Source organism: Pollicipes pollicipes, unplaced genomic scaffold, assembly GCF_011947565.3.
Source record: "Pollicipes pollicipes isolate AB1234 unplaced genomic scaffold, Ppol_2.1 Scaffold_7261;HRSCAF=8764_pilon_pilon_pilon, whole genome shotgun sequence".
In the NCBI taxonomy this organism is placed as follows: Eukaryota; Metazoa; Arthropoda; class Thecostraca; order Pollicipedomorpha; family Pollicipedidae; genus Pollicipes; species Pollicipes pollicipes.
Genome location: NW_023597054.1, coordinates 43,054,679 through 43,080,397, shown reverse-complemented (window position 1 = coordinate 43,080,397; position 25,719 = coordinate 43,054,679). Strand labels below are relative to the sequence as shown.

Genomic DNA, 25,719 nt, shown 5'->3' with positions numbered 1-25,719 from the left:
GGAGATCGAGAGCCGGATGGGTAAGTATGGTTAAGTTCTTGTCTGGCATCAGTCACTTGATGATGAATGTTCTTTTAGATTAATATCTTCTCTGCTCTGCCACACATTTGACTAGGGCAGCCCAACGGCATTCAAGGGTGGTTGTTTACGTTGTTTTGGTGGCTGAAGATCTCTGTCTCGCCGGCCTTGCCAGCTAGCCGAACCGGTTTTGCGGATGTAACCAGTCCCCGAGATCAGTCAGTCCCCCTTCCCTGCCCTCGCTGGGTGCGCGGAACACAGTTGGCGGTCCACCCGAAGCATCACGCGCCAGGTGGGGTTGTAAATGTCTCATTCCCACCGGCACCTCCTAAGCACGTATGCCTTCGGCCCTATCACGCCTGGGTGCAGCCCAGTGACCTCCAACTTTGCGCATTGTCAGCATGATTGCGGCAACCACTGAAGGCTCTTCCGGGCCATTACGCGACCCCGATGGCTCCCGGCAAGGTACTCATACAGCGGTACAAATGTGTCCAGCGTACGCTCAGTCGCCGCATACCGCACAGCCACCGGGTCTGAAACTGTACAGGCGCTGCTAGCCACCTGCCGGCGGCCGTGCTCAAAAGAGCGGGAGTGGCACTGCAGGAGTACTCTGCGGACCAGGCATGTGAGGCGCTGGCCGCGTTCGATCTATAAGCGGTGACGTCACCACCTGCCGGCGGCGGTACCCTTAAGAGCGGGAGTGACACTGCAGGAGTGCTCTGCGCACGAGGCATGTGAGGCGCTGGCCGCGTTCGATCTACAAGCGGTGACGTCACCGGCGGCTGTCGGCTGCAGGCGAGGTGACATGTTTTATTGCCATCCGAGTGGCGGGACGGCCAGCAGAATATCACGGTCAAAGTAGGTATGCATTAGCTGTAACACAAATATGTTACCGGCACCGTTCTAGCGCCAGTCTAGATGCGTTGAGTACCACTCTGGTGTCGGCAGCGTTGCGTGCATTCGACAGAAGCGCTAACATTTCCTATTGCTGGCGAAGTCCGGCCGGCGGCAGCCACACACCGTTCTTCTGTCCAAAAGTGGTCGGCGGTGATTTTGTGCGGGTGCCGAGGCGACGAAGTCCCGCATCTCCGGTTAAGTCGCCAGGTCTGGCGGAGTGTTCATTTTAGCGCATCTCAAGGATGGTCGGCGACCGGTTGCACAAGCATTCTCTTTACGAGCGTGTCTCAACAGGTGTCTTAACGGTGTTCCAAGGACATGTTACGGGAACAAACATCCCCGATCGAGCGCCGTTCTTATCGTGCGGGAACAAATGCCGGTGGTCGCAACTTGCAGAATGAATGGCTTTTGATGGGAGATGCGAAGCGTAAATGCCACCTCCTTGGATGTGTGGAACACGCCACACTGTCTCACACCATCAGCGACTAGAAAATGGGATACGTTAACCACATGGCGAGCTATCGGCCTGAGCGCGCTGAACTCGTGGTCTCGAGACGTCGTTCAGATCTCTCGTGCTGCGTGCTTCGGGCGACAGCCAACTTAGGTAACGGGCCCGAGCAAGCCCTCGCGCCTGCTGCGCCAGGGTCCATAAAATAATGCAATCGTGCGCAGTCTACTAATTGTTCATTAGCCTACAGACTGCCGATGTTTTTATGAACAAAGTAATCCCAAAGCCAGTTCTTTCTTTCGTTAACACAATGGAAATGCTGCTACAACCAACGCCACTAAATGTTCCACACACGCATAAATAGAAAGGGCGAAATGCTGACACAAGACCAGCAGGTGGGGGGGGGGGGGGGGGGGCGGAGGGGGGACTGAGGCTCTTTGTTACAACAGGATAGCTAAAAATGGTGAATGATCACAAATGTCCACATTCTAGGCATAACACTACGTGCGCTATAATTTACAATGTAGTATTTCGCCCAAGGACTCCGTCGACGGTCAGAATACAGGCAAACAGATCACCGCGATGAAAAATAATAGAACTACCGTTATGTACGATTGCTGAAAAGCACTTCGAAAAATGAATATCGTACTGGTTATGCCAGGGCACTTCCATACAAGGCGCCGAATTAGTTAATATGCAGACAACACATCTGCTATGGGGAAGGCAATGCAACAGAGGACATTGTTTCGCTCTCAAAGCACCTGTCGTCACTAGCAGTCGCATCCAGTAAGCAAGCTGGGTGACGGATGTATTACCACGACAGCCAGGTGACGTTTGCCTGCGACGGCCACAGAGCCGTCATGGGGTTTCATTAGTGTTATTGTCTGTTTTATTTATGCACATTGACTAATTAGGGGTGCCGGTAGTGTAGTGGTTAACGCGTCTGCATTAACCCCTGCGCGTCTGGGAAACCAGAGGTACGGGTTTGATTGCCCGCGGTGCCCGCCCTTACTGTCAGGGTGAGAGGCAGGCGACGCCATATAGCCTCAGGAGCTGAGGGAGGCGTAAAGCCCTAATGACACACACATATTAATTAATTTTGCGCCTTGTAGAAAATCACGTTTCTCTCAAAGCGCAGGTCCTGCCTGCGCGCGTTTTGCGAGCCCGGAGTTTCCTTTAGCAAGTATGCGTGAGGGTAGTTATCATTTTCGTTTTTCGACACTCACCTGTTTGTGTATGTTTTGATTGCTCGTGAATTCCGATGGCGTGGATATGTTTTGAACACTCACGAATTCCCAGGGTGAAATATGTGAATAATTTATGTGTAACCACATCAATTTATTACTTGGTATGAGTGGTATGGGCTATTTTAAACTGCGCTTGTTGAACTGAAATGTTTTAGGTTGGCGACAGATTACATTTTCCAAAGCAACCAACTCGAAAAGAGCATTTGAATATACAAATGCTCCTCATTTGTAAACAGACTCGTATTGAGGTTACGTGACGTTTTGTTCCGGTTAATCAGTTATGGGAGTTTGAGGGCGCATCAACTGCCTTGATCATTGGCGTTTTGTGCTAAAGTTGTCTTTGTGGGACGGTACATGGAGGAGCCTGCTGGCGCCCCGAGCCACGAGTGCACGCGGCGCGTGCGTGCGTGGTACTGACACGTGCCGTCCCAGACGCAGCCGGGCGCCAAGAAGGAGCGGGCGGCCGTGGATGCCAAGTTCTTCGGCCGTCTGCGCCGGCTGCTGGCCATCCTGATCCCGACGCCGTTCTGCGCGCCCGTCGGCTACGTCCTGCTGGTGGCCGCCGTGCTGGTGGCGCGCACCGCCTGCGACGTCTGGCTGATCCGCAACGGCACCATGATCGAGAGGTGGGTGTCACGCGACTGGCTGGGCCGCTGGTGTCGGCTTGTGCCGTACTTGCAGCTCTGCCACCTGGTCTCCGTCCGAGCCCTGCCGCCGGCTCCATTCCTGTTGGCACACCCCCTGCTCTCCATCCACGATTCTCGCCTCCGGTTTCTCCAGTGTCCATCTGCTCTTGCGTTGTACACCCTTCCAATATTTCTGCTCACCTGAATTTTCGTCTGCTCCCTCTCCGCTCTCCTGCCGTGCTCCCTTCTCCTGCCATATCCCTCTCCCTGCCGTCCTGCCGGTGATTGCCACGATCGCACCTGATATCTGATGGGCTCATCCGCTCACATTCCTCTCTTCCCCCCCCCCGCCCCTCGCTGCCGCTCCTGTCAGCGGTGGCGTGCCTGCTCCCGGGTGTTCCCAGCGCCGAGTCTTGGCACCGGGCACGCCTCTTACGTAACGGCGCCCGGGCCTGACTCCGGTCGCGCTGATAGCGTCAGCACACCGACGCGAAGGCTGTCTGGCCTCGCGAACATAGCTGGCGTGGCTCGTCGCGCTTTCCTTACTCTGGCGAACGCAGCGGACGTTAATGAATGTCAACAAGAAGGGCCGTCAGCCCTTGGATTTTCGGCTGTATGATTTGTGATGGTTAAAATTAACGACATACAGTATGCCAGCGGGTGTTGTCAACGTTCAAAGCGCTATCAAGCAATCATTGATGTGTTTGATAAGAAAGCTTGTTGAAAGGCAGCGTTCATGTTCACGGGAAGGGCTTCCCATTCCGGGTGGAATCCAGCCAAAATGAAGTAGAAAATGCGCCGTGGGCACGCGAAATAAAAACAAATGCCACGCAGAAGCGCCGATTTTAGTTCCCATAGACACGTGTTTTCCTTGAAAACGCCACTGTTCAGGAGTGACCATGAGCTCTACCATGAAATGTCGAGTTTTCTCGGTAGTAGGTATCATTGGGTGTTTGATAACTAATCGTTTATCGATGTCATATTAACTGATGGGAAATCGTTTAAATAATGCATCTGGTCATATGCATTGGTTAAATAATTTATCGCCGATGATTATAACACTGATAACTTGTTTCTGACTCTGACTATTTTTATTACAAGGTCTCACAGTATCTGGCTGCGACGTGTCTTTGTCGTTCAGGGCAGTCTTGGCATGTCAGCGTGGTATGACTGACGAGGTAATGCTGTGTACGCTCTCATGGATCGCACTCTGGCCCTAATCGTAGCCGTATCGCCGTAATCATGTTACCATACGCTTCCGTATGTGAACCAGACGTGCACGTTGCGAATTTTGCAACTTTGAAATTACTAGGACACAGCTCATAAAGTGTACTGAACAGGTGAGTTTGGGGGATGGCGCGGCCGTTGTTGCTGGTGACGGCTGACAGTGACGGTTGGCGCGGCCCGTTCCACGGGCAGCTCGCTGATCCAGCGGAACCGGTCTGGCTTCTTGACGCACGCCTGGGACTACACCCGTATGATGCCCATCGTGTCTCTGGTCAACAACCTGCTCAAGTACAGCCTCAACCAGCTGCAGCTGAACCTGCGCGTGCGACTTACCCGCCATCTGTACGACCAGTACATGAAGTAAGAGTTGGGGATGCCGCCGCCGCGGGCGCGCCTGGTTGAGCGCTGGTGGCGGGTGTATTCGATGCTTGACCACGAATTCCGGGAAGAGGCTAGAGTTCCATGTACTTACCTCAATGTGATTTGCTTTCACGATTGCACGCATGATATCAATCGGAGTCGAGATTGCTGGTGCATTGCGTCTTCTTCTGAGACCCCAGCTCAGTATTACCATGTTTTAAACACCATTCGCAGAGGCTACACATTCTACCAGATGAACAATCTGGACAACCGCATCCAGAACGCCGACCACCTGCTGACCAACGACGTGAACCAGTTCTGCCAGGGCCTGGTCGACCTCTACTCCAACCTGTCCAAACCCGTGCTGGACATCTTCCTCTACGTGCAGCGGCTGTCGGCCCGCCTGGGTCGCGAGGTGGGTGGCGAGGGTGCCGCCGCACGCGGCCCGCTCGCCCTCGCTGGCGATGCACGCCACGCGGCGATCAGCGTCTTTGCATAGATAACCGCGCGGCGCGATGTATCGGAGTGGGCGCAGGTAAAAGGAAATTGCAAGGCGTCAAGTCACACAACCCATGCCTGTCCACCCCCAACTGTTAAAAAGTCAGTCGCCGTTGTGACCATAATGCTGCTCTCCATGGCGCTATATTTGTCTGGTTCCTGTAGCCAGTTGTGGAGGAATGACACCGCAGCTGGCAGCACATAGCTGGCCCGCAGCACCTCGGCCTCTATCCAGCACGGTGTCCACGAGCTTTAGCCGTCCCGTTCACACTGGAGAGGATCGGCGAGGCGCTGGTTACCATATCTTTCGCCGTCAAGCGGAAATTCAGCCACGCTAGCGTTTTCTTTTTGCTCATCCCCTAGTCATTTCTGCTTTGTTAACGCCACACGAATCATAGCGTCTGAAGCACTTTTATGTGCCTCCCCCCTTTCCCCACAAATCGGTATGTTTCGCCAGCTGAATGGTCCGGTAGTCTCTCACGATACCACACGGAGCTTCGGCTGACGAGGCCGCCGTGGCCGCCAGGTGCCGCTGTACATGATCGCGTATCTGGTGGTGTCGGGCCTGTTCCTGACCAACTTGCGCCGGCCCGTTGGCTCCATGACCGTCAAAGAGCAGAAGCTGGAGGGCGAGTACCGCTTCGTCAACTCCAGGTGAGCCCAGCGTCCTGCAGCGGTGACGCTCGCAGTAGAGGCCCGTCCTCTCGGCCGGTACACTGTCGATGTCACCTCTCACGTCACCGCCGTGACCTCCGCGCGCCGCTGGAGTGACGGCCGCGGTCGCGTTCTGGGAGGGACACCGTTGAGCCCAACCGCTGCCGCCTTGTTCACCTCGTCTTGCTGGTTACTGCTGCGTGTTTCGCATGCGGTGGCAGCGTGGCAACGTCTAGAGCAGTGATTTGGGGGTTTTTAGGGCACATCGACTGCTATAGGCCATGCAGCTAGAGCAATGATTTAACGATATCAGTGGCAACCACGGTCGACGGATCTATCGACCAATAGTATGTTGATATCGTGATTGTCTTTAGAAACTTGCGCGACGTGTGACGGGTTTTGGTGAGCCACCGATGCTTGGCCGGGTTGGTTTATTGATAGCGGTTTACGTTGCCTCGTTTCAGGCTGATCACGAATTGTGAAGAGGTGGCTTTTTATCAAGGAAGTCAACGAGAGAAGGTCACCTTGAATAGTGAATTCAACAAGCTGGTGCGTGAATGTAATGGATCTTTGCGTCTGATACGGGTATTTCTTTGGCTAGATTTTTTAGATATCGTTGCCTTAAAAGAGCGATGGAACGGGACTGGGCGCAGAAGAGATGACTATGTCCCCACTGCGTCCGTTCGCAAGTTGCTCTGTGTTCATTGAGGGTCTCTTCGCAACCATTCAAAAATGCGCTCTAGGTGCCTCGTTCGTTTATGAATTGAAATTTCTTGTCGCTGTTTAGCGGCATGAGTTTCCGGGCAGTCTGACGAGAATGCGTTGATAATTCCGCCGCAAACCGCTCACGCAAGGCGATACGAATATGATGTTGTGTGTCCTAAATCACATTGAGAGCTGTTCCTGACTAACCTGCTGCTGCCCGTCGGCTTCATAACCATCAAGGAGTGAGCATGGAACATTCAAAACATGTTGTTCTTTGGCATACAGCTTTGTTAAAAAAGATCCATGTTGTGGTTTTACTCGCTCATACGTAATCAGCGTGCAGTTGCGTCGCTTGCTGCTGAAAATGATTGCGATGTGTTTGAGTTGAGTTATTACTGTGTCTTTGAGTTTGTGCTTCCTCGAGACTACCAAAGTGGATGGAGTGAGAATGAGTCCCGCACGTTAGAGCCTGTAGTGTACTGTCGTCATTTTGCCTTTTTCCCGCACAGTTGACGCATGTTGGGTATTCTTAGGTTGACCACATGAAGACGCTGCTGCACTTTAAGTTCTCGATCGGCTTCGTCGACAACATCATCGCCAAATGTGAGTGCCGGAGCGGCCGTCGACGCCGCCCTCCGTCGCATCGTGGCTGCCGCGGAGCTGTCTGAGCCCCGGTTAGCCACATAGCTGCTCTGCTGGCCCGCATCTGGACAGCAGTTCGGACGTTTGCGAAGTAAATGGCCAGCATGTGCTTGTGAGCTACCAGTTGAAACTCCATGAGCCAGCTATGCAGTCACCGCGGACTGAAAACCCGATTGGCTTGCATTCAGTTGCCAAGCTCAGTAGTGAAGGTCGACAGTCGTCTTGACGCTGAGCAGTGTGGAGCGCGGTTTCCATGGTGACAGCGCGGTGGCGATTCGTCTGTGCCGCAGACCTGGCCACTCTGGTCGGCTTCTTCTCTGTCAGCCTGCCGTTCCTGAGCTCCGTCGGGCCGATGGCACTCCTCACCACCGGCGAACGACAGCAGGTGCGGAACGACGGTCCGGTCCAACTCAGGCCATGTCTGTTACACTAAATGGCGTGGATGTCGCTATCACTCACAAAATGAAGGAATGTACGGTTTATTCTGAACGTCATTGAGAATCTCCGGTAATGTAGCCGAATGGCATAAACGTGACTGGTGAACGATGATAACATAAACATAAACATAAACGATGACTGTATATGCGGAGTTGGTATGATAAAGACTCCGGTGACGAAGCCCGTCATTAGCAACGCACGATGGAAAGTGTCTGGCGACGGCCCGCGCCTGTGCGCGCAGCGGCCGCGCGAGACCACCTGTGTCTGGCTGTGACGGTAGCCGTGACGTCGACGTGTGCGTGCGCACAGCGCTACTACGAGAACGGCCGCATGATGGTGCGGCTGGCGGAGAGCATCGGCCGCCTGGTGCTGGCCGGCCGCGAGATGACCCGGCTCTCCGGCTTCACCGTGCGCATCTCCAAGCTGCTGGAGGTGCTGAACGACCTCAACAAGGGTCACTACGAGCGCACCATGCTGACGCCGCAGACGGCTGTCAACGGTACGAGACCAGGAGCGGACGCGGCGCCGAAGAGGCCTGTGGCGCCAGGCTGACTGTCCGGCCACACTTCATATGGTGGCAGTCTAGCTCTGTCTGTGTTCGCGGTTTTACGGGTGCGATATAGATAGCATTTTTCGTTATGTTGACAGTTTTATTTTGGCACTGGGGCACGGTTTAGTGTAGTATTTGCGATGCCGGTGGGTAGTGAATTGTTTATTGCTGCGATGCGCGCCGCCGGATTCCCGGCGTGCGGCCCGGGCCGGTGCTGGGTTCGTCCCCTTCCCTGTGAGCGCGTCGCGGAGCGCGTGCGCTGGAGCTGACCGGGCGCCACGGCGGCCGTCGGCAGGCCTCAAGCCCTCGTCGTCGTCGAGCAGCCTGGCGCGGCCGGTCATGGCGCTGGACCCGAAGGCGGGCCGGGTGGTGCTGCAGGACCACCTGATTCGGTAGGTGGCCGGCCCGCCGGCTGCTGACAGCAGTCCGCCAGCCGGGCCCTGGCGTGGCGCCCGCGCGGCCGAGGGTGACGCGCCGCGGTGCGCCGCGGCTTCACGGTGGTCCGCACAGAGTCGTCGACCGCAGCTGTCGACGACATAAATTCACTTGCGGTGATTGAACGTTCCGTTTGTTCGGTCTGGGACCTTACGAACCTAACTTTCGTTCTGTCTGGGAATATGTTTGCAGCAGGTATCAGCATGATGCTTAATGCATTGCTGATGCCTTGTATCATTATTGCAATTGTGGCTTGTGTCCGGGTGGCCTCTTGCCGTGACACCCCTGACCTGCACTGACCGGGTGGTCGGGCGCGACGGCAGGTTCGAGCACGTGCCGCTGGTGACGCCCAACGGCGACGTGCTGGTGGAGGAGCTCAACTTCGAGGTCCGCTCCGGCATGAACGTGCTGGTGTGCGGCCCCAACGGCTGCGGCAAGAGCTCCCTCTTCCGCATCCTCGGAGAGGTCTGTCGGTCTTTCCTACCTGATATTCATGGACCCAAGGACGTTCAATTTCATAGTTGATGTTCGATGACGATATCTCGATGTGCGTGTTGCGCCCGTGTCGCCTGCGGCCACTGGCCCCTTTGAAGCGATACATAACGCATTTGAAGACGCATTCGAACTGCTCGGTATGTAGCAGTTTAAACTTGCATCCACTGCTGCCATCAACCTGTCCATATTGCCGTACTGTGCCACGCTGGTACTGCTGTCAAGTGTGCCGTCGTGATCAGTGTGACTGCGTCCGGTGCATCACTTGCTCGGCCCTCCGCAGCTGTGGCCGGTGTTCGGCGGCACCCTCACCAAGCCGGACAGGAGCCAGCTGTTCTACATCCCGCAGCGGCCGTACATGACGCTGGGTACGCTGCGAGATCAGGTGCGTCCCTCGCCGACGCGGGGCCGGCGTCCCGTCGCCCGGCCGGGCCAGCTTCCGCCGCTGCCGCGCTGCTTGTGTCTGTCGAATCGGTGCGAGTCCCGTCTTCAAGAAGGCGGGACTCATCACCGTCAGCCGCTGTTGGAGCTGGCGTCGGTTCGTTGCCGAGTCCCCGGCGCCGCAGCGGTGGAGCGGGGCGGCGAGGCTGCTGCTCTGGCCCGCCGCTGGCCGGCTGGTCCCCGTCACCCTTGACTTCTGTCCATCAGCCTCTGCGTCCCAGACGTCCGCAGAGCATCCATTGCCACCGTCGTCGCCGGCATCAGTGGCGTCTGCTTCGGTCCCGTTTTCAGCGGTTTGTACCCTACCCTTGTCACCTGTAATATCTCGTCCGCCTCCTTTTGCCGGTGCTGCCTGCCTGCCTGCCCCGCCCCGCCCCGCCCCGCCCCGCCACTGACAGCCGCTCCTCGCGCCGCCGCAGGTGATCTACCCAGACACGGTGGAGGCCTTGCGCGCGCGCGGCCGCTCCGACGATTGGCTGCTCCAGCTGCTGGAGGAGGTGCAGCTCGGCTACATCCACGAGCGCGAGAGCGGCTGGGACGCCGTCGCCGACTGGTCGGACGTGCTCAGCGGTGGCGAGAAGCAGCGCGTGGCGGTGAGTGAGGAGCTCCGGCGACACGGGCCACCCACGTGGTGTGCACCGGGATCTGTGTCGGACATGGATCGTCCTCATTGTAAAACTGGCTGTAGGCGCGCCTCCGCGTCCCAGGCTGTCAATGCGCTAATGCCTTGCGTTTTGCGCCGTGCCAGGCGTCTTGTCGGCGACAGCGCCGCTTGTGGTGAAATCCAACGCCACTCACTGCCCGGCCTGTCGACAGATGGCGCGCCTCTTCTACCACCGACCGCAGTTTGCCATTCTGGACGAGTGCACGTCGGCGGTGAGCGTGGACGTGGAGGGCTCCATGTACCGCTACTGCCGCGAGCAGGGCATCACCCTCTTCACCGTGTCGCACCGCAAGTCGCTCTGGGTGCACCACGAGGTGAGCCGGCGCGCCGGCGCCGTCCGCCGCCGGGCCAGGCGGACGGGCCCCTCCGGGTGGGGGAGTGCTAACCGCCGAATCAACGACTTACTGTACCAAAGATCGGCAGGGATTAATAGGTTGTGCTCCGCAATTTTACCATTGTTCTGATTGACATTACGCATGTCTAGGAGATTGAGTACGTAGTGGTGTTGAATTTGATTATGAAATTGCTGATCAGTTTGCGCTGAACGTGCAGTTTGGACCAGACTAACGCGTCGCTGTTTTCTCCTTTTCTGCTTCTTTCGTTATTTTCTATATGTCCCTTTTGTATTCTCACTCCCGCTCCATATCGCAGGTCGGTCTTCCGACGAGGCGGAAGCTCCTCCTGTTCTGTCGCAGAAATTAGTGGCATATTGCTGACCGTAGCCGTTTTCGTCTCAGTACTACCTGCAGATGGACGGGCGCGGCGCCTTCGTGTTCAAGCCCATCACTGACGGCACGGACCAGTTCGGCTCGTGAGCCACTCAACCCGGTCCCGACGCCCTGGAGCGAGGCACGGCCGGCTCCGGTGACCGACTGCCACTGCCAGCCCGGGCCAGACGGAACCGGGAGCGTCAGCGGTGCTGCCTCCTGATCTGGTGCTGTCTGGGGTGCCAGTGATGACCTGGTGCGGCCTGGGGTGTCAGTGGTGCCCTGGTGCTGGCTCAGGGTGTCGTTGGTGACCTGGTGCTGTCTGGGTTGTCAGTCGTGACCTTGTGCTGCCTGGGGTGTCAGTGGTGACCCAGTGCTGCCTAGAGTGACAGTGGTGACCTGGTGTGACCTGAGGTGTCAGTGGTGACCCACTGCTGCCTGGGGTGTCAGTGGCGACCCAGTGCTGCCTGGGGCGTCAGTGGTGACCTGATGCTGCCTGGGGTTTCAGTGGTGACCCGGTGCTGCCTGGGGTGTCTCAGGTGTCAGTGGTGACCTGGTGTAGCCTGGGGTGTCAGTGATGATCCGGTGTGGCCTGTGGTGCCAGTGGCGATCTGGGGTGTCAGTGGTGACCCAGTGCTGCCTGGGGCGTCAGTGGTGACCTGGTGCTGCCTGGGGTGCCAGTAGTGACCTGGTGCTGTCTGGGGTGCCAGTGGTGACCCGGTGGTGCCTGGGGTGTCGGCGGTGACCCGGTGCGGCCTGGGGTGTCAGTGATGATCCGGTGCTGCCTGGGGTGTCATTGGCGACCTGGTGCTGTCTGGGGTGTCAGTGATGACCGGTGCTGCCTGGGGTGCCAGTGGTGACTGGTGCCACCTGGGGTGTCAGTGGTGACCCGGTGCCGCCCGGGGTGTCAGTGGTGACCCGGTGCCGCCGAGGGTGTCTGCGGCAGCGGAGTATGCGGTGGCGCGCCGGCGTGGATTGACGTGGCGTGTTCCGTCGGTGGTTGCCAGTAGACCGGGGCGTAGCGTTTCTACATTGATAGCTCACATAGGGCTTTAGCTGACTGCGGGCCCGCTGGTGGTCTGTGATCGGGCAGGGTCGGAGGCGCTGTATTTGTACATACTCTGCATTTAATAAGCATGCATTAGCATGTCATGGTTCGTATGACTGTGATATGTGTTGTTTAGTTGTTGTGGGGCGTACGCTGTGACCTCAAAGTCTTCTATACGAGTCGCAATTGGTTCGGGACCGTAAGATTCAGCGTAGATTCCCCCAGCCGACTGCACCTTTAGAATGGGCTCGGTGTTTATTTGCAGGCGTGAATGCCCTTAGCAACATTAGTTTAATGTTATGAGGTAACGATTTGTTCACAAACCGTGCTGAAAGCCAACCGAGGTAGCGTTTGCTGCGATTTGCGGAAAGGTTTTGAATTAAACGACATGAAAGTTTGTTAAAACGGTGAGTTGCAGGGTCCTGTTTTTCCGAATTAGTTCGTATGAGGTGCGCTGATGATTATAGAAAGAAGACGATATAAATTGATCGAAGCAGTTCACATTGCTTTCTGGTTGAACTCGACGTCTATAACGTACCAAATGCTGCCGTTTGCGTCATTTCAATTTATCTTGCGTAACAGTCCATGTTTGGTAAATAGCCCTTGGAATGGTTGCATGCAGTGCGTTTTTGTTTACTACGCTCGACTCACTGAATATTGCTGTTCATGAAAGCAAACATCACTCCCAGGCCATTTTCAAGTTTCAAGTATTCTAGTTCCCTCGCATGTTGTTCCACAAGTGTTCGAAAGACACGCGATTAGTTCTATTTCTATCAGGTGTAGGTATTAGTTCCGATATGGAATTACCCATGACCTTGCAGCGGTGTCGTGGTGGATTGTCTCCGCTGCGCCGTCCGTTGTATCAAATGGGCTCCGCCGCCGACCGATGGGCCGCGCTTCGCCCGGTCCACATTAGCTGTACTCTGTTTTTGTTTTGTCCGTTGTTTTAGGCGAAGCCTTAGTTACTGCTCAGTGCTCAATGGTGCCGTTATTTACTCGTATCGGTACAACATACCTAGTACGTTGGTGCCACATTGTGTTTGGATACTTGATTTTATGGTTGATATAGTTGGATGTCATGCCACTCCGACACAGCGTTGCGTTCACCCCGTTTAGGCATTCCATACGAATCGATCGCCGTTGGTTTGTTGGTTCCGAGCAACTAATCCCTCGCTTTTCCTCGTTGATCTTCATGACTGGCTATTGACTGTTCCGATTATCATCGTCTTTGCACAGCCATTGGCATGCCGGGCAGACCGGGTTTGCCGCTTAGATGTGATATGAATACATTTATAACAGGGAACTATGTGTCTGTCTCAAAACAGTCTCACTTCTCCGCATTCCAAATCGTTGGCGAGGCCAGCTCAACACTCGGCATACAGCCGGCATGTTTACATACATGCAGCCATACATACAGTCATACCGGCGCAGCTGGTATGGCGAGTGGACTCCTGTCTCCGCTCCAGATACAGCACAGGGCTTTTACGCTCGTTGCAAACCCGAATTTCGGTACGCAAACATGGACGACCTCGTAAACCTCAAGCTTGCGAACGTACCTTACACGCAGTCAGTAGATGCTCCGCTAAGCATGAGCGCCGCCCACCCCCGGCAGCGGAAAAGGCTCCTGACAACGCCCACGGCGTGCTCCACCGGTAGTATGATTTGAGTGGCAATGCCCCCAGTGACGTCAAGGATACGTGTGCTAGCCAAGGGCTTGCGTGACGCTGATGCAGTTAAGCGCTCCGTGAAAGATTGGGCGGGCTTCGGAAGTTGTATTGCGACTCATGGAAAACGTGCGAAGCAGCATCGCAACATACACCGCAGCGGACACACACCTCGCGGATGGAACACCAAATCAACACGGATAGCCGTATCACTTCAGTCCGCCGGCAGCAAGCGTCGTGCTGCCAGGCCCCCTCCGGCCGGTGGGCGGGGGGGGGGGGGGGGATCCGACACGCCTTCCTAGAACACACAGGTCGACTCACCGCAAGGCCGAGATCACGCGGCAGCGTGACCGATGGCCAGGGCGCGGAGCAGCCACGCCGCCCGGCGCCCTGGCGGTGGACTGGTCAGCCTCTGTCGCGGCCGGTCACCAGCGTGACCGGGCCGACTGACCCGTCTTACTTGAGAGCAGCTCGTCCGCACCGCCTCCGTTCGCCAGCGGCGCTGCCTCTCGCCCGCGGTCTGGTCTGTTCAGCTCTGACGGCGCGTCATACGCCCGGCGTTGGCGGCGCGTCGGCGACGGGGCTCAGATGTCGGTCATGTAAGGCTCGGTGATCTCGAACAGCGGCTCGATGGCGGCCGAGCGGCGCGCGATGGCGGGGCTCAGATGTCGGTCATGTAAGGCTCGGTGATCTCGAACAGCGGCTCGATGGCGGCCGAGCGGCGCGTCGGTGACGGGGCTCAGATGTCGGTCATGTAAGGCTCGGTGATCTCGAACAGCGGCTCGATGGCGGCCGAGCGGCGCGCGATGGCGGCGGCCGTGTCGCCGCTGCCGTTGGTCAGCTCCAGGCGGACGCCGGGCGTGGTGAGCAGCAGGAAACAGGCGTCACGTGCGTCCGCGCTCGACGCCGCCACCATCAGCGCCGTTAGGCCTGCCGACAACAGCAGACAGATGTCAAGTCTGGGAGGACAACGGACGAGCGGCAGATGTGTGGGGAGGACAACGGACGGGTGGTAGATTGGGGGGGGGGGGGGGGGGGAAATTATGGACGGGCGTCAGACTTCAGGACATTTAAAACTCACAAATCTAAAATTGCGACTCGCTCACAAACGTCGAAGCCATATCACTCCTTTCATTCCAACCGCTCAAGAACAACCGCGCTACCGCATCACGGTCAAGTGTACCGCAACGAAGCTTTCAGATACTACACAGGCAATGGAGACGTTTCGTCGGCCGGACCGGCGGCGCATCTGGCGAGTGGCCCACCTCCATCCGTCACGGCGTTGACGTCCGCGCCGTGCAGCAGCAGCAGCTGCAGGCAGGCCACCGAGTTCCAGCGGGCGGCCGAGTGCAGCGGCGTCCAGCCCTCGCCGGTGCGCGCCGCCACGTCGGCTCCGGCCGCCAGCAGCCGCTGCGGCCCGCGGCGGCGCCAGTCAGCGCGCCAGACGCTCGTGGCATAGCACGGCGGAGGGAACGACAGACGGACCCGCCAGATGCTCACGGCGCAGCACGGCGGAAGAAACAACAGACGGACCCGCCAGATGCTCGCGGCACAGCACGGCGGTGGGAACAACAGACGGGCCCGCCAGATGCTCGCGGCACAGCACGGCGGAGGGAACGACAGACGGACCCGCCAGATGCTCGCGGCGTGGCACGGCGGAAGGAACAACAGACGGACCCGCCAGATGCTCGCGACACAGCACAGCGGAGGGAACAACAGACGGACCCGCCAGATGCTCGCGGCATGGCACGGCGGAGGGAACGATAGACGGACCCGCCAGATGCTCACGGCACAGCACGGCGGAGGGAACGACAGACGGACCCGCCAGATGCTCACGGCACGGCGGAAGAAACAACAGACGGACCCGCCAGATGCTCGCGACACAGCACAGCGGAGGGAACAACAGACGGACCCGCCAGATGCTCGCGGCATGGCACGGCGGAGGGGACGACAGACGGACCCGCCAGATGCTCGCGGCACAGCACGGCGGAGGGAACAACAGACGGACCCGCCAGATGCTCGCGGCACAGCACGGCGGAGGGAACGGCAGACGGACCCGCCAGATGCTCGCGGCATGGCACGGCGGAGGGGACGACAGACGGACCCGCCAGATGCTCACGGCACAGCGCGGCGGAGGGAACGACAGACGGACCCGCCAGATGCTCACGGCACAGCGCGGCGAAGGGAACGACAGACGGACCCCCAGATGCTCACGGCACAGTGCGGCAGAGGGAACGACAGACGGACTCGCCAGATGCCCACGGCACAGCACGGCGGAGGGAATAGTATGCTCCTCCCCCGCCCAGACGCTCACGGGAGAGCACGGCGCAGTGGGGGCGACGGCCGGATACCCTCCACCCAGACGCTCACGACGGACACGCAGGATATGCCCAGACAGTCACGTTTGCTATCAAGAAGCTCTGAGGAGGTCCCAGCTTCGTAAGGTAAATTAGCGCGCACTGGACGGGGTCATCCTCATTGCCACAGCGAGCCAGTTAGCTGAGACTGCAGACATTGCGCACGAGCGAAAGCCACTGGCCGAAATTCCAACTACGCAATGACTCCCACACGTGGCGCGCCGTCTGAATAGATAACCCGCGCGTAGCTCGTCGCGTACCTCGGCCACCTGGGCGTGGTCGTTGTAGGCGGCCCGGTGCAGGGGCGTGTACCCGTCCGCGTCGCGCGCATGGGCCAGCGCAGCATCCTGCTGGATCAGACTGTCGACACGCTCCAGCGCGCCACTCTCCGCCGCCGCCAGCATCTCTTCCTGCGGCGAGTCTGCAACGGTGCGGGCATCAGCACCGGACGAAACATACTGAGAGAGACAACATCGAGACGACGCGCCGTGCGCCGCACGCGGGCAACCACCACCACCCGAGCACGACAGCTGTGCTCCTAGCACAATAGCTCCACACACACACACGCACACGCACACGCACACGCACACACACACACACACACAGACACACACACACACACACACACACACACACAGTGTGTGTGTGTGTGTATGTCTGTGTCACACACAGCGTGTGTGTGTGTGTGTCTGTGTCACACACAGTGTGTGTGTGTGTGTCTGACCTCAGCGGCCGACAGCGGGCACGCCGCCGCGCCCAGACTGACCGTGACAGACGACGTCGCCGGGACCGCGCAGATCGTCGCTGGCGTCGCTCTCGGAGGAGCGGCCGCCGCCGCCGCTGCCGCCCAGCTGGCGCAGCAGGCGCGCCTCGGCCGCGCGCCGCGCCAGCGTCTCCAGGTCGGGCTCGGCGGCGGCGCCGCCATCGCTCTCGGAGTCGCTCATGACGTGGCGCTCACTGGCCGTCGCCGGGCAGCGGCACCTCCGTCACCAGCCGGCGCGTTGCAGCGCCGGGCAGCCGCAAGTTGTCGGCCGTGACCGGGCCGACAGGCGCGTCCTCCTCCTCGGCGCCGCTGCTCGCTGACCCCTCCGACTCCGAGTCGCTCGAGGCCGCGTCCAGCTCGCAGAGGCCCAGGCTCATCTCAATGTGCGGCCGCTCAGAGTCGTCCGTCTCGATGCTGACGCTGTCGGCGCCGCCGGTGGCCACCCGCTGCTGCAGCTCGGCCTCGGCCTCGCGCATGCGCGGCAGGAAGCTGCGCACGCGGCTCAGCACCGAGCTGGTCGGCACGCGGAATGTGGCGCGCTCGGCTGCTGGCGGTGGCTTCTTCAGGAGAAGGAGCGACTCGACACCAGAGCTCTCCTGGCCAATGTTTAGTAGATCAGGACAGGTCTTGCCAGCAGTGTCATCACTTGAGGCCATGGTATGCCAGCTACCACATATTCAAGCAGGTCTGAAACAGCAAGAGGAATGACAGAATTCATGTTGTGCTTCCAAGTGAGACAAAATTTTGCTCATGTTTGTATTTCCTACAGAAGTTGCCCATTTTGAACTATTTTCAATGAAACATTAACATCATCCACAAAATGACACATGACAGTTGTTCCAATATGCCTTGTTAAGGCCTGCTGACCATGATTCTATAAAAAAAACTAGAATGCATGAAAGCATTTCAAACAAAATTTTCAATATCATAATGCAATATAGGCATATATATGGATTGCACATCTGGTTTGACTGCAGTCTTAACTTATGAAACAAATACAAGTGCCTTGAGTTGTGACCATAGCAAGATTTTCTGTAAGTTATATGTACAGTACCATCTTTGTTACAGTAGAGTACACAATATTGCTGATACCATAATCAATGACATACACTATCACACAGATCAGATGTACATGGGCTTAGGCTGGCCACTGGTGCAGGAATACATTCCCAGGATGGTATGACTAGTCTTATGGATTATGAGCACAGATTATATAATTGCACATTACATGATAAATGGATAACATCATTACACACCTTATTCAAATCTGCCATAAAGATACAAAACACAAAATCTGGGGCCTCCCACAATCCGCAGGCTTTGAGCAAAGGAGGTACATAAAGAAATCAGATTCCCCCATGGATGAGGATCAGGTATTGAACTAACTCTTCTAACTCCCTTGTAGCCAGAGATCCACCAATTAAATAAAACACTCTGACAACCAGTATTGTGCAAGCATGAAACATTTTGCTTACAGCAGCTTCCTCTCCTTCTGCCAAACAAGCAGTTAGTCATACACAGCCACACCAGACAGGCCAGCATCAGCCCAGCAGAACTGGACCTGTGATACACTAAGACACTGCTACCATTGCAAACATGTTAATGCATTTTTGCACACTATGAATTTTTCAATGTCAAGATGCAATGTAAAATGATAGATGTTAAATTAAAGGTAGCTCTGATCCATCTCAAGTAGGATATTGGTGGTTACTCAGTCAGCGGGTGCAAATGGTGTCGCCAGGAAAAATTTGCAGCAACAGCAATCCAAACACCAGTCCCTGCCCCAGCAGAGGCAGCCTGCTCCCTTTGGGGCAGAATTGGACCTGCAGGTGCCACAATGCCAGTCATGCCCACAGTGCAAATTCATGGGGATACTTTATTCCAACTTTATTCTCGCTGCAATCACTCAGCCCTTATTTTAACATTTGTTCTCACTCCCCAATGGCCAAAACCAAATTTCAGATGAAGGACCTGCCCAAATATACCGTCGACTTGGCCGCCACCTTTAGCCGGCTGGCCTACACATTCCAGAGTAATTCCAAGCAGCGTCACTATTGGAACCCCACAATGCCCCCTTCAAATCCGGCGCAAAATGCGTCCGAATTATTCCAGGTGTAAGCAAACTAGACCATACAGAAATGTCACCCACCCTAACACACATGCTCTATGCAATATCCCACTCCACAGCGCATCTCCACGGGCAACGCGATGTATACCACGAGGACACGGCTACCGCACGCGTGCCGCCAAACGCGTGTAACCCAGTACACTTGCGGCAAAAGTGGCGTGTAGTTTGTCTTATTGACGTCATTTAATCATTTTAGTGAAGAGAATCATAATAACTGTTTCCATCAGCCTACTGCTGAATGCTGATCTGCTGAAATAGCGCATACGGCTGCTGGTGGAAACTAGAAGCTGATCAGCTTCGCAGTTATTTGTCTACCAACGATCTTAGGCGCAAGCTTGAGCTTCTCAGCTTGCCACGGTAGGTGCCTTAATGCAAAACAACGCTTTTGAAGTTCTGATTATTTACAGAGAACCTTGTTGCAAACTTGTGATGTCCACGGCTGCTGTATCGGCAGTTATTCCCGGTAGGGCTGTATCGCCTTGGGTCCATCCACTCCGAGCGTAGGGTGGTTGACGGAGGTGAACAGCACTGTCAGCTACTGCGGCCCCTAATACGACCGGACTGCGGTATTGCACCCCGCCTGTTGGATCTCCTCGGTGCTTGGGAATTGTACCGTGTCAAGGCTAGTTGTACCGATATTTGAACGCGCCAAGACTCGTTTCAGGTTGGCGCTTTCAATGTTAACATGATAATTATGGGTATGGGCATTGTAACAGGCGTCATTTTCAACATATTTTACGGGCAAAGGCATTGTAACAGGCATCATTTTCCTGGAATGTGATGTCAGATTTAAGTGTGATGAGTTCAGAATTACTCTATACCTGCAGAAATGTTTTGTATTTTTTGTCATTTTTCCTGTTTGTCTGTCTTTCCCTGCACAACTGGCATTCTTTTAGTTGTGTTCCATCATTTGTTTTCATTTGAAACATTTAAGAAGTTTATTTTAATGCTGCTGAACCAATATATTGGGCATTTGGTCCTTTCCTAAAGTCAGGTTGGGTATAACCTTGAGCTTCTTTGTTATGAAATGTAAAGATATGTAGTATAAAGCTGTGAAACTGTTGCACTGCAGCACAGTGCAAGGTGCAAAAAGAAATACAAAGCTGGCTGACAATCCCCTTCTTTGTGGCTGAATGAGAAGCACCAACTTGAGGCATTCCATTCTGAGATTCAGAACTCTTGAGTAGTTGTAGGTAGTGTAATAGTTCAGTCACCTTGGGGAAACCAGGGGCACATTCAGTCAAGGAAATTTTTTAATGCAATAATTAGCTATGATAATCACTCATAGATTCTTTATTTACATTTGGAGTCCTGAAATAATCCCCCAGATTTCTTCCATACACCACACACAACCAGTGGTCATAGCAGTGCATGATAAGAGAGATTTACTGTTTTGACCATTGACTCCAAAGGTTTCAGGAGTTCTCCCTCAGTGCAGAAAGTCATCCTGGAAAATTTTTCATTTTGACATTTGGCATGCTCAATGCCAGTCTGAATAACTTAACAAGATTGTTTGCTAATTGAATGCACCCCATAGGTGAATGGTCTGGTTCCCTATGGTGTCTGCCTTTCTTGCCAGTGAGAGGCAAGAAGGGCAATACCATATAGTGACAGCAGCACGTTAACTAATGAGCATGCTTTTGCCTGATGGTACACTTTTATCACAATTCAAGAAGCGAGCTGGTATCTATCCTACAACTGTAGAGAATATTTGAAGTGAAAATGTTGGCCCTGTTGGAAAAAGTGCCTTTTTGCCTCCTGAAACTCAAGCTGGTCTGGGTGTGAAAGAATATCTACATTCAGCAGAGATCTTCCACTGCCAATTTTGCTGGTGACATTGAGAGAGACCTGTCTTAGCTGCACAAGACTGTCAGTAAACTTGTCTTGGAACACAGTAACACAGTTTGCAGCCTCCCTTTGAACAAGATGAAAGATGGTGGATGGGGTGCAGGGGTGGGCAACTATGCATAACAAAGACATTTACCATCTTCCAAGCAAGGAATGCCTGCTGATGCTTCAGCAGCTGCCACCACTGTAGTCTGAAAGTTGAATGGTGATGTATATTGTACAGCCTAATGTGTAGTCCATTGGCTGGGTTAGGGCAAAACTGTTGGCAGGCTGACATGCTTTCATGATTAGAAGTTGTGCTGTGAGGCCTTAGCCCACTGGAGCATGAGATGAGAAGCAATTGTATGGAGATGGGGGTGATCCATAAAAATGATTTGATCCATCTGCAAACAGTTCTTTTGACAGGTTTTAACACATCTGGTTGATTCATTGCAAGCTTAATTCTGACAGGCCAAAAATGGCCTTCTGGATGCTGCTTGTATGAATTGTTTCCTGACCTGGATTTTGTGCTAGAGAGATAGCTCTGATACCTTTGACTGCTTGATGACCTGCCAGTAGACGTTTTGCTTGATGAGAACCACTGCTCCAGGGGACAACCCCAATTGTGAACGGTTGTGAGTTAACACTGCAGCACTCTGTGGCTCACCGTGCCATTGGGTTCTCTGGACCGGATGACGTCACCAGTCCCTTAGTTGTGAAGAGACAACGTGGGGTGGTGCCATGCATTTGGCTATACATCATCAGCAAACATGTTCAGAGTGCAGCAGACTTACATAACAGGCATAGCATGTTATGACAAGCAACACAGAGGTCCCGACACTGACACGTATGGAACTCGGCCTAGCCTTGTTGCTGCGTGGCACGGCTGCTCATGACTGGGGCCCTGGCTCAGTGATGCGCGGCTTGTGCCAGACCGTGAGGCACAGGTCATGGCGAGGGCGTGGATCGATCCACATCGACTGCCGGACGTTCAGGAGCATGGTTACACTGATGTTTGTGTTGTCTGCTGGCTGCTGTAGATGTATGTCCTTCATCACACAAATTGCTTTGTACTTGTGCTTTTGGGGTCTGTATTTTGATTTACTTTATTACTGTTGTTTCAGTTGTTTACACGCAATGAAACCAGGAATGGAGGGGGCGGGCGACGGAGCGGGGAAGAGTGCATCAAATAAACAAGATCAGAAAGACGAGTTCACGACATGCGGCTACTGGTAAGCTTTTTATGACCTCTTCAGATGCATAGTGCTATATTTGTTTCGCATTACGCGTATGTCACTTATCGGCTTCCGAGTATAAATTGGGGGATTGCTTTGCTAGATTTTTCCAGCTCGGTAATTCTACTCATTGTTATCGTTTGTGACTTATTTCATGTTATGCATGTCTGCAATGACTGCAACTTTTTCATCTTGTTACTAGTTTGAAGTGATTTGTTAGTGGTACCCTTCTCCGACCATAATGAAATGCATTTTTCTAAGCATACCAGTAAAATGTAACGAGTTTTCGTGTTACACACAGACCCTTAATGCATCACAATGCCGATAGTTCGTTTGTTGTTGCCAGCCTTTTGGATGCCAAGCGCTTGCTTCCGTTATAACGGCCCCCCGGCGAGAGTGGAGCCCTCCGCTCACGTTCGGTTAATGATGCAGATTTGTTTGGGGCGGACGGTGGCACGTGGTTAGCGTCTCCATCGTGTTCGGGTGGCTCGATCAATCCTACAATGGGGTCGCCCGCGAGAACCCCGGGGGCAAGTGCGTCCCTCACAATGTTCTCTAATGGACGTTACCGCACGCTTTCTGTTTGCGTTAATCTTTGTTAGCTCCCAGTAGACAAATGTTTTCAGGTTTTGGCCGTTGATGCCGGTCTATGAAGTCTTTGTTAGCTCCCAGTACACAAATGTTTTCGGGTGTGGCCGTTGATGCCGGCCTTGGACGGCAATTTACTCGCTGACTCCGTCGTTGGGGACATGTATACGGGGTACTGCCTTACCTGGAGCACCATTATTTCCCTGCTGGCCGCTGTTGGCATCGCTCACGGCTGGTGATTAGGACGACAGATGGCTGCGCCGGCTCTGGGGAGCCTTACCCTGCCGGCCCTGGGGAGCCGCGCCTGGGGTTTCTGTACTGCGCCAGGCTAGACCAGGTCCCGCCAGGCCTGGTCTGGCCTGGGCTGGGCTGCTCTTCCGGTGCTCTGTCGTTCGGTGTGGCAGCTGGATTCTGGATGCTGGAGGTTGTGTGGCATCTGGGTGTTGATGTTGATTTTGTCACGGTGACTGTGGTCGGGATCCAGCGTCCGCTGACACGCTACATATGTGTGTATATGTATATATATATATATATATATATATATATATGATAGTAAAAAATAGATTATATGTGTGCGTGTGGGGGGGGGGGCGTGCGTGCGTGCGTGCGTGCGTGCGTGCGTGCGTGCGTGTGTGCGTGCGTGCGTGCGTGTGTGTGTGTACTTGTGTCGCAAGAGGTGGGAACAGGTCGTACTGCCGTAATGGTATGTGCAACTATGGCTACAACCGCAGCTTTACGCCTGATCTTGATTTTGATATGGTTCTTGATCTAACCTTTGGTAGGGCACCAGGAAAATATAAGACATCTGCTTTAACGTATAATTCTGGTCGAAACTGTTGAATCATGTAGAGCCTTCTTCGCCGCATTGAAAAGCTCGGGTCTGGTGTCCAGCCAAGCCACAAGAATGCGAACGGCAGCCGTCCGCATCTCAAACAGCACCGAAATGCGGCGTTTTCATGAAGTTAAAGGGAATGTTTCACATTTGGAGATATTGAAGCAAGCATCAGATGTGATGAAACAAGCTCACTTATTACTATTGGTATACGTTTTGAGCGGAAAAGACCGCTCTAGACAGCGCAATTTCTGTTAAGTAGATACGCTCTTCAGGGCGTGGGGGTTCGGTTACGTCACCGTACCATGCACAAAATTGATTGAGAGCCAGCTGACGGCCGTTGCATCTGGAAATCGCGCCCACGAACGCCAGATATGACCGCCTGGACAGTTGCATTTTTGCTGACCTTAATCGCTGCGTGGCTTATGGAATCACAAGATTTGAATGACGTTATTATGTCATGAATGCCAAGGTGAGTGAAGTACTCTCCCCCATACGACTAGCCCCATTTTCGCGAGCGTATAGCTCAGAAACTAGAGGGCTTAAGTCTTATGAAGGCTAGGGCTGTGAACAACACCGAAAGGTCTCCAGGAGGACCATTTCAGTGTATTCCCCCATGTAGATGTGTAACACTCCCTTCAACTAATGGTCATGAATGGAGCCGACATACCGAAATTCGGGATCAGGCGAACAAGCTGGCATAGGTCTCTTTTATCTTTCCGTGATCTTAAAAATATGATGGCCTCCAATTCCTCCATGATGCATGTTCGTTGTAAACCAACTTCCCTGGTAAGAATGGCGTAGCTCAGTGGTCTGGAGCGCCTGTGATCGTGAGCCATATCAAGGGCATCTGACTGGCTATAGGCTGGCAAACTGACTGCCATTCCTCCATCGCCTGCTGCAACTGGGGAGTGAGATTGCGGCGACAAGGATCACAAATGTCACAGGGCTTGACAAGTTACGAGAATTTTGGCGTAATGTTTGGACTTGACTCAGTTTCATGCGCCCTGTGTGATATTTAGAAGCCAATGCATTGCTCGCATCGCTTGTTAGCATTGTCGAAATCGTCGAGTTGGATCGAATGTGTCGCAGTGTTTTCCATCAGTGACAATTCAAGTTGGCTTCCGAGTATTTCGACGATGATTTTAGCTATTTTTGATTTAATAGAGCTGAAATATGTCTAGAAGGAGCGCATCTTGTTCGTTGTCTGTATAAGAAAACAGTTCGTGAAAAGCCGTTTTGATATTTGCTTAATTAGCATCCCTTTATTCCTCCTGGAAACGCACCTCAGGGAGTTCCCCGTTCCAGGGGAACTGATCATGTAAGAAACCTCAGCCGCCTGAGGCAGGCGCGTGTCTGACCGGACTGTTATCAACGGGTGCTCACCTCAAACATCGTGCGTGCTTGCGTGCGCGTTCCATTCAAAACGACAACACATATAACATTGATGGTGTTTTTAGAAAAAGATCAAACTCCGAATTACGTTTGTTATCAGCAGAAAAACTCAAGAAGTGTACCTATATCATTTTGTAACGTTTCATTGGCTCGTCCAGCATCATCAGACGACACAGGCGCAACTACACATAATAACATACAAAACATTCGTGTTTGCTTCGGTTCAAAACTATATTTCTGCATTCCTCTTGCTCACAAGAAAGCCATTTGGTTTTACGAAAAGATGCTATCGTGCACAATATTTCGGAAAAGTAACAATACAGTTTTGAAACGGCGCGACCACGAATGTTTGTATATTGATATGTGTAGTTTTGCCTATGTTGTCTGATGGTACTGGTAGAACCATTGACACATTACAGAATAAGATAGCTTCCGTTCTTAACAGTTTTTCCGATGATGAGAAATGATTTATTCGGAGAATATATAGATATAGAGAGTCGGTGGATTTTCTTATCGCTTGGGGCGCAGTCAGTTTTTCGTTCTGTCATGTTTCCTGCCCCGAAGGTTGCTGCTTTGAGCTGCAACTTTAACGTCGGTGAAGCGTGCTGGTCCGTGTGAAGTAAGTGTTACGGGGCTAAGGGACTGCAAAAGCCCAGCTCAAGCTTTAGTTTACGGCGGCTGATGTGCCAATGTTTTGCGACAGTTTTCAGATACGATGTGATATGGCTGACCACCGGCTGTCGTTCGCTCACGCCGCGGGCTGAGGTCGATGTGAAGTTAACCTTCCATCTTACGGCTGTCGTTTTCCCTGTTCTGACTTTTAACGTCACCGA

The 25,719-nt window shown here is 54.3% G+C and overlaps 3 protein-coding genes across 11 annotated transcripts in view; 2 read left to right on the top strand and 1 right to left on the bottom strand.

Moving 5' to 3' along the window:
- The window catches only part of Abcd3 (ATP binding cassette subfamily D member Pmp70), a 29,053-nt gene extending 15,659 nt beyond the window's left edge, over positions 1–13,394 (top strand). The window contains exons 4-17 of the mRNA XM_037235843.1: positions 3,043–3,236; positions 4,656–4,823; positions 5,058–5,238; positions 5,848–5,975; positions 6,440–6,524; positions 7,214–7,283; positions 7,613–7,707; positions 8,070–8,259; positions 8,606–8,702; positions 9,069–9,210; positions 9,521–9,622; positions 10,098–10,271; positions 10,495–10,656; positions 11,080–13,394. Coding sequence (XP_037091738.1) covers positions 3,043–3,236; positions 4,656–4,823; positions 5,058–5,238; positions 5,848–5,975; positions 6,440–6,524; positions 7,214–7,283; positions 7,613–7,707; positions 8,070–8,259; positions 8,606–8,702; positions 9,069–9,210; positions 9,521–9,622; positions 10,098–10,271; positions 10,495–10,656; positions 11,080–11,157 — 1,866 coding nt within the window. The 3' untranslated portion in view covers positions 11,158–13,394. The remainder of the gene's footprint in view (positions 1–3,042; positions 3,237–4,655; positions 4,824–5,057; positions 5,239–5,847; positions 5,976–6,439; positions 6,525–7,213; positions 7,284–7,612; positions 7,708–8,069; positions 8,260–8,605; positions 8,703–9,068; positions 9,211–9,520; positions 9,623–10,097; positions 10,272–10,494; positions 10,657–11,079) is intronic.
- A 466-nt stretch (positions 13,395–13,860) lies between these two features.
- Positions 13,861–19,129, bottom strand: LOC119113049 (ankyrin repeat domain-containing protein 49). 4 transcript variants are annotated; one of them, XM_037237370.1, is made up of 6 exons: positions 19,031–19,111; positions 16,885–17,568; positions 16,379–16,539; positions 15,027–15,171; positions 14,507–14,691; positions 13,861–14,351 (listed from the first exon to the last, which is right to left on the bottom strand). In XM_037237370.1, exons 2-6 carry the CDS (start codon positions 17,060–17,062, stop codon positions 14,346–14,348), a joined length of 675 nt encoding a protein of 224 aa, XP_037093265.1. In that variant the 5' UTR covers positions 17,063–17,568; positions 19,031–19,111; the 3' UTR covers positions 13,861–14,345. The 4 variants fall into 4 exon arrangements, with proteins under 4 accessions (XP_037093265.1, XP_037093264.1, XP_037093267.1 ...); XM_037237369.1 differs by having other exon boundaries at positions 13,861–14,375; positions 14,531–14,691; XM_037237372.1 differs by having other exon boundaries at positions 13,861–14,691; positions 19,098–19,129.
- Positions 19,130–19,290: 161 nt separating this feature from the next.
- ash2 (Set1/Ash2 histone methyltransferase complex subunit ash2) overlaps positions 19,291–25,719 on the top strand; it is a 29,318-nt gene continuing 22,889 nt past the window's right edge. The window contains exons 1-2 of one of the 6 annotated variants that reach the window (XM_037236182.1): positions 19,291–19,366; positions 21,961–22,068. In XM_037236182.1, coding sequence (XP_037092077.1) covers positions 21,974–22,068 — 95 coding nt within the window. In that variant the 5' untranslated portion in view covers positions 19,291–19,366; positions 21,961–21,973. Of the gene's footprint in view, positions 19,367–19,455; positions 19,674–21,960; positions 22,069–25,719 lie in introns of those variants that run through there. The other 5 variants (XM_037236183.1, XM_037236179.1, XM_037236181.1 and 2 more) reach the window with 5 other exon arrangements.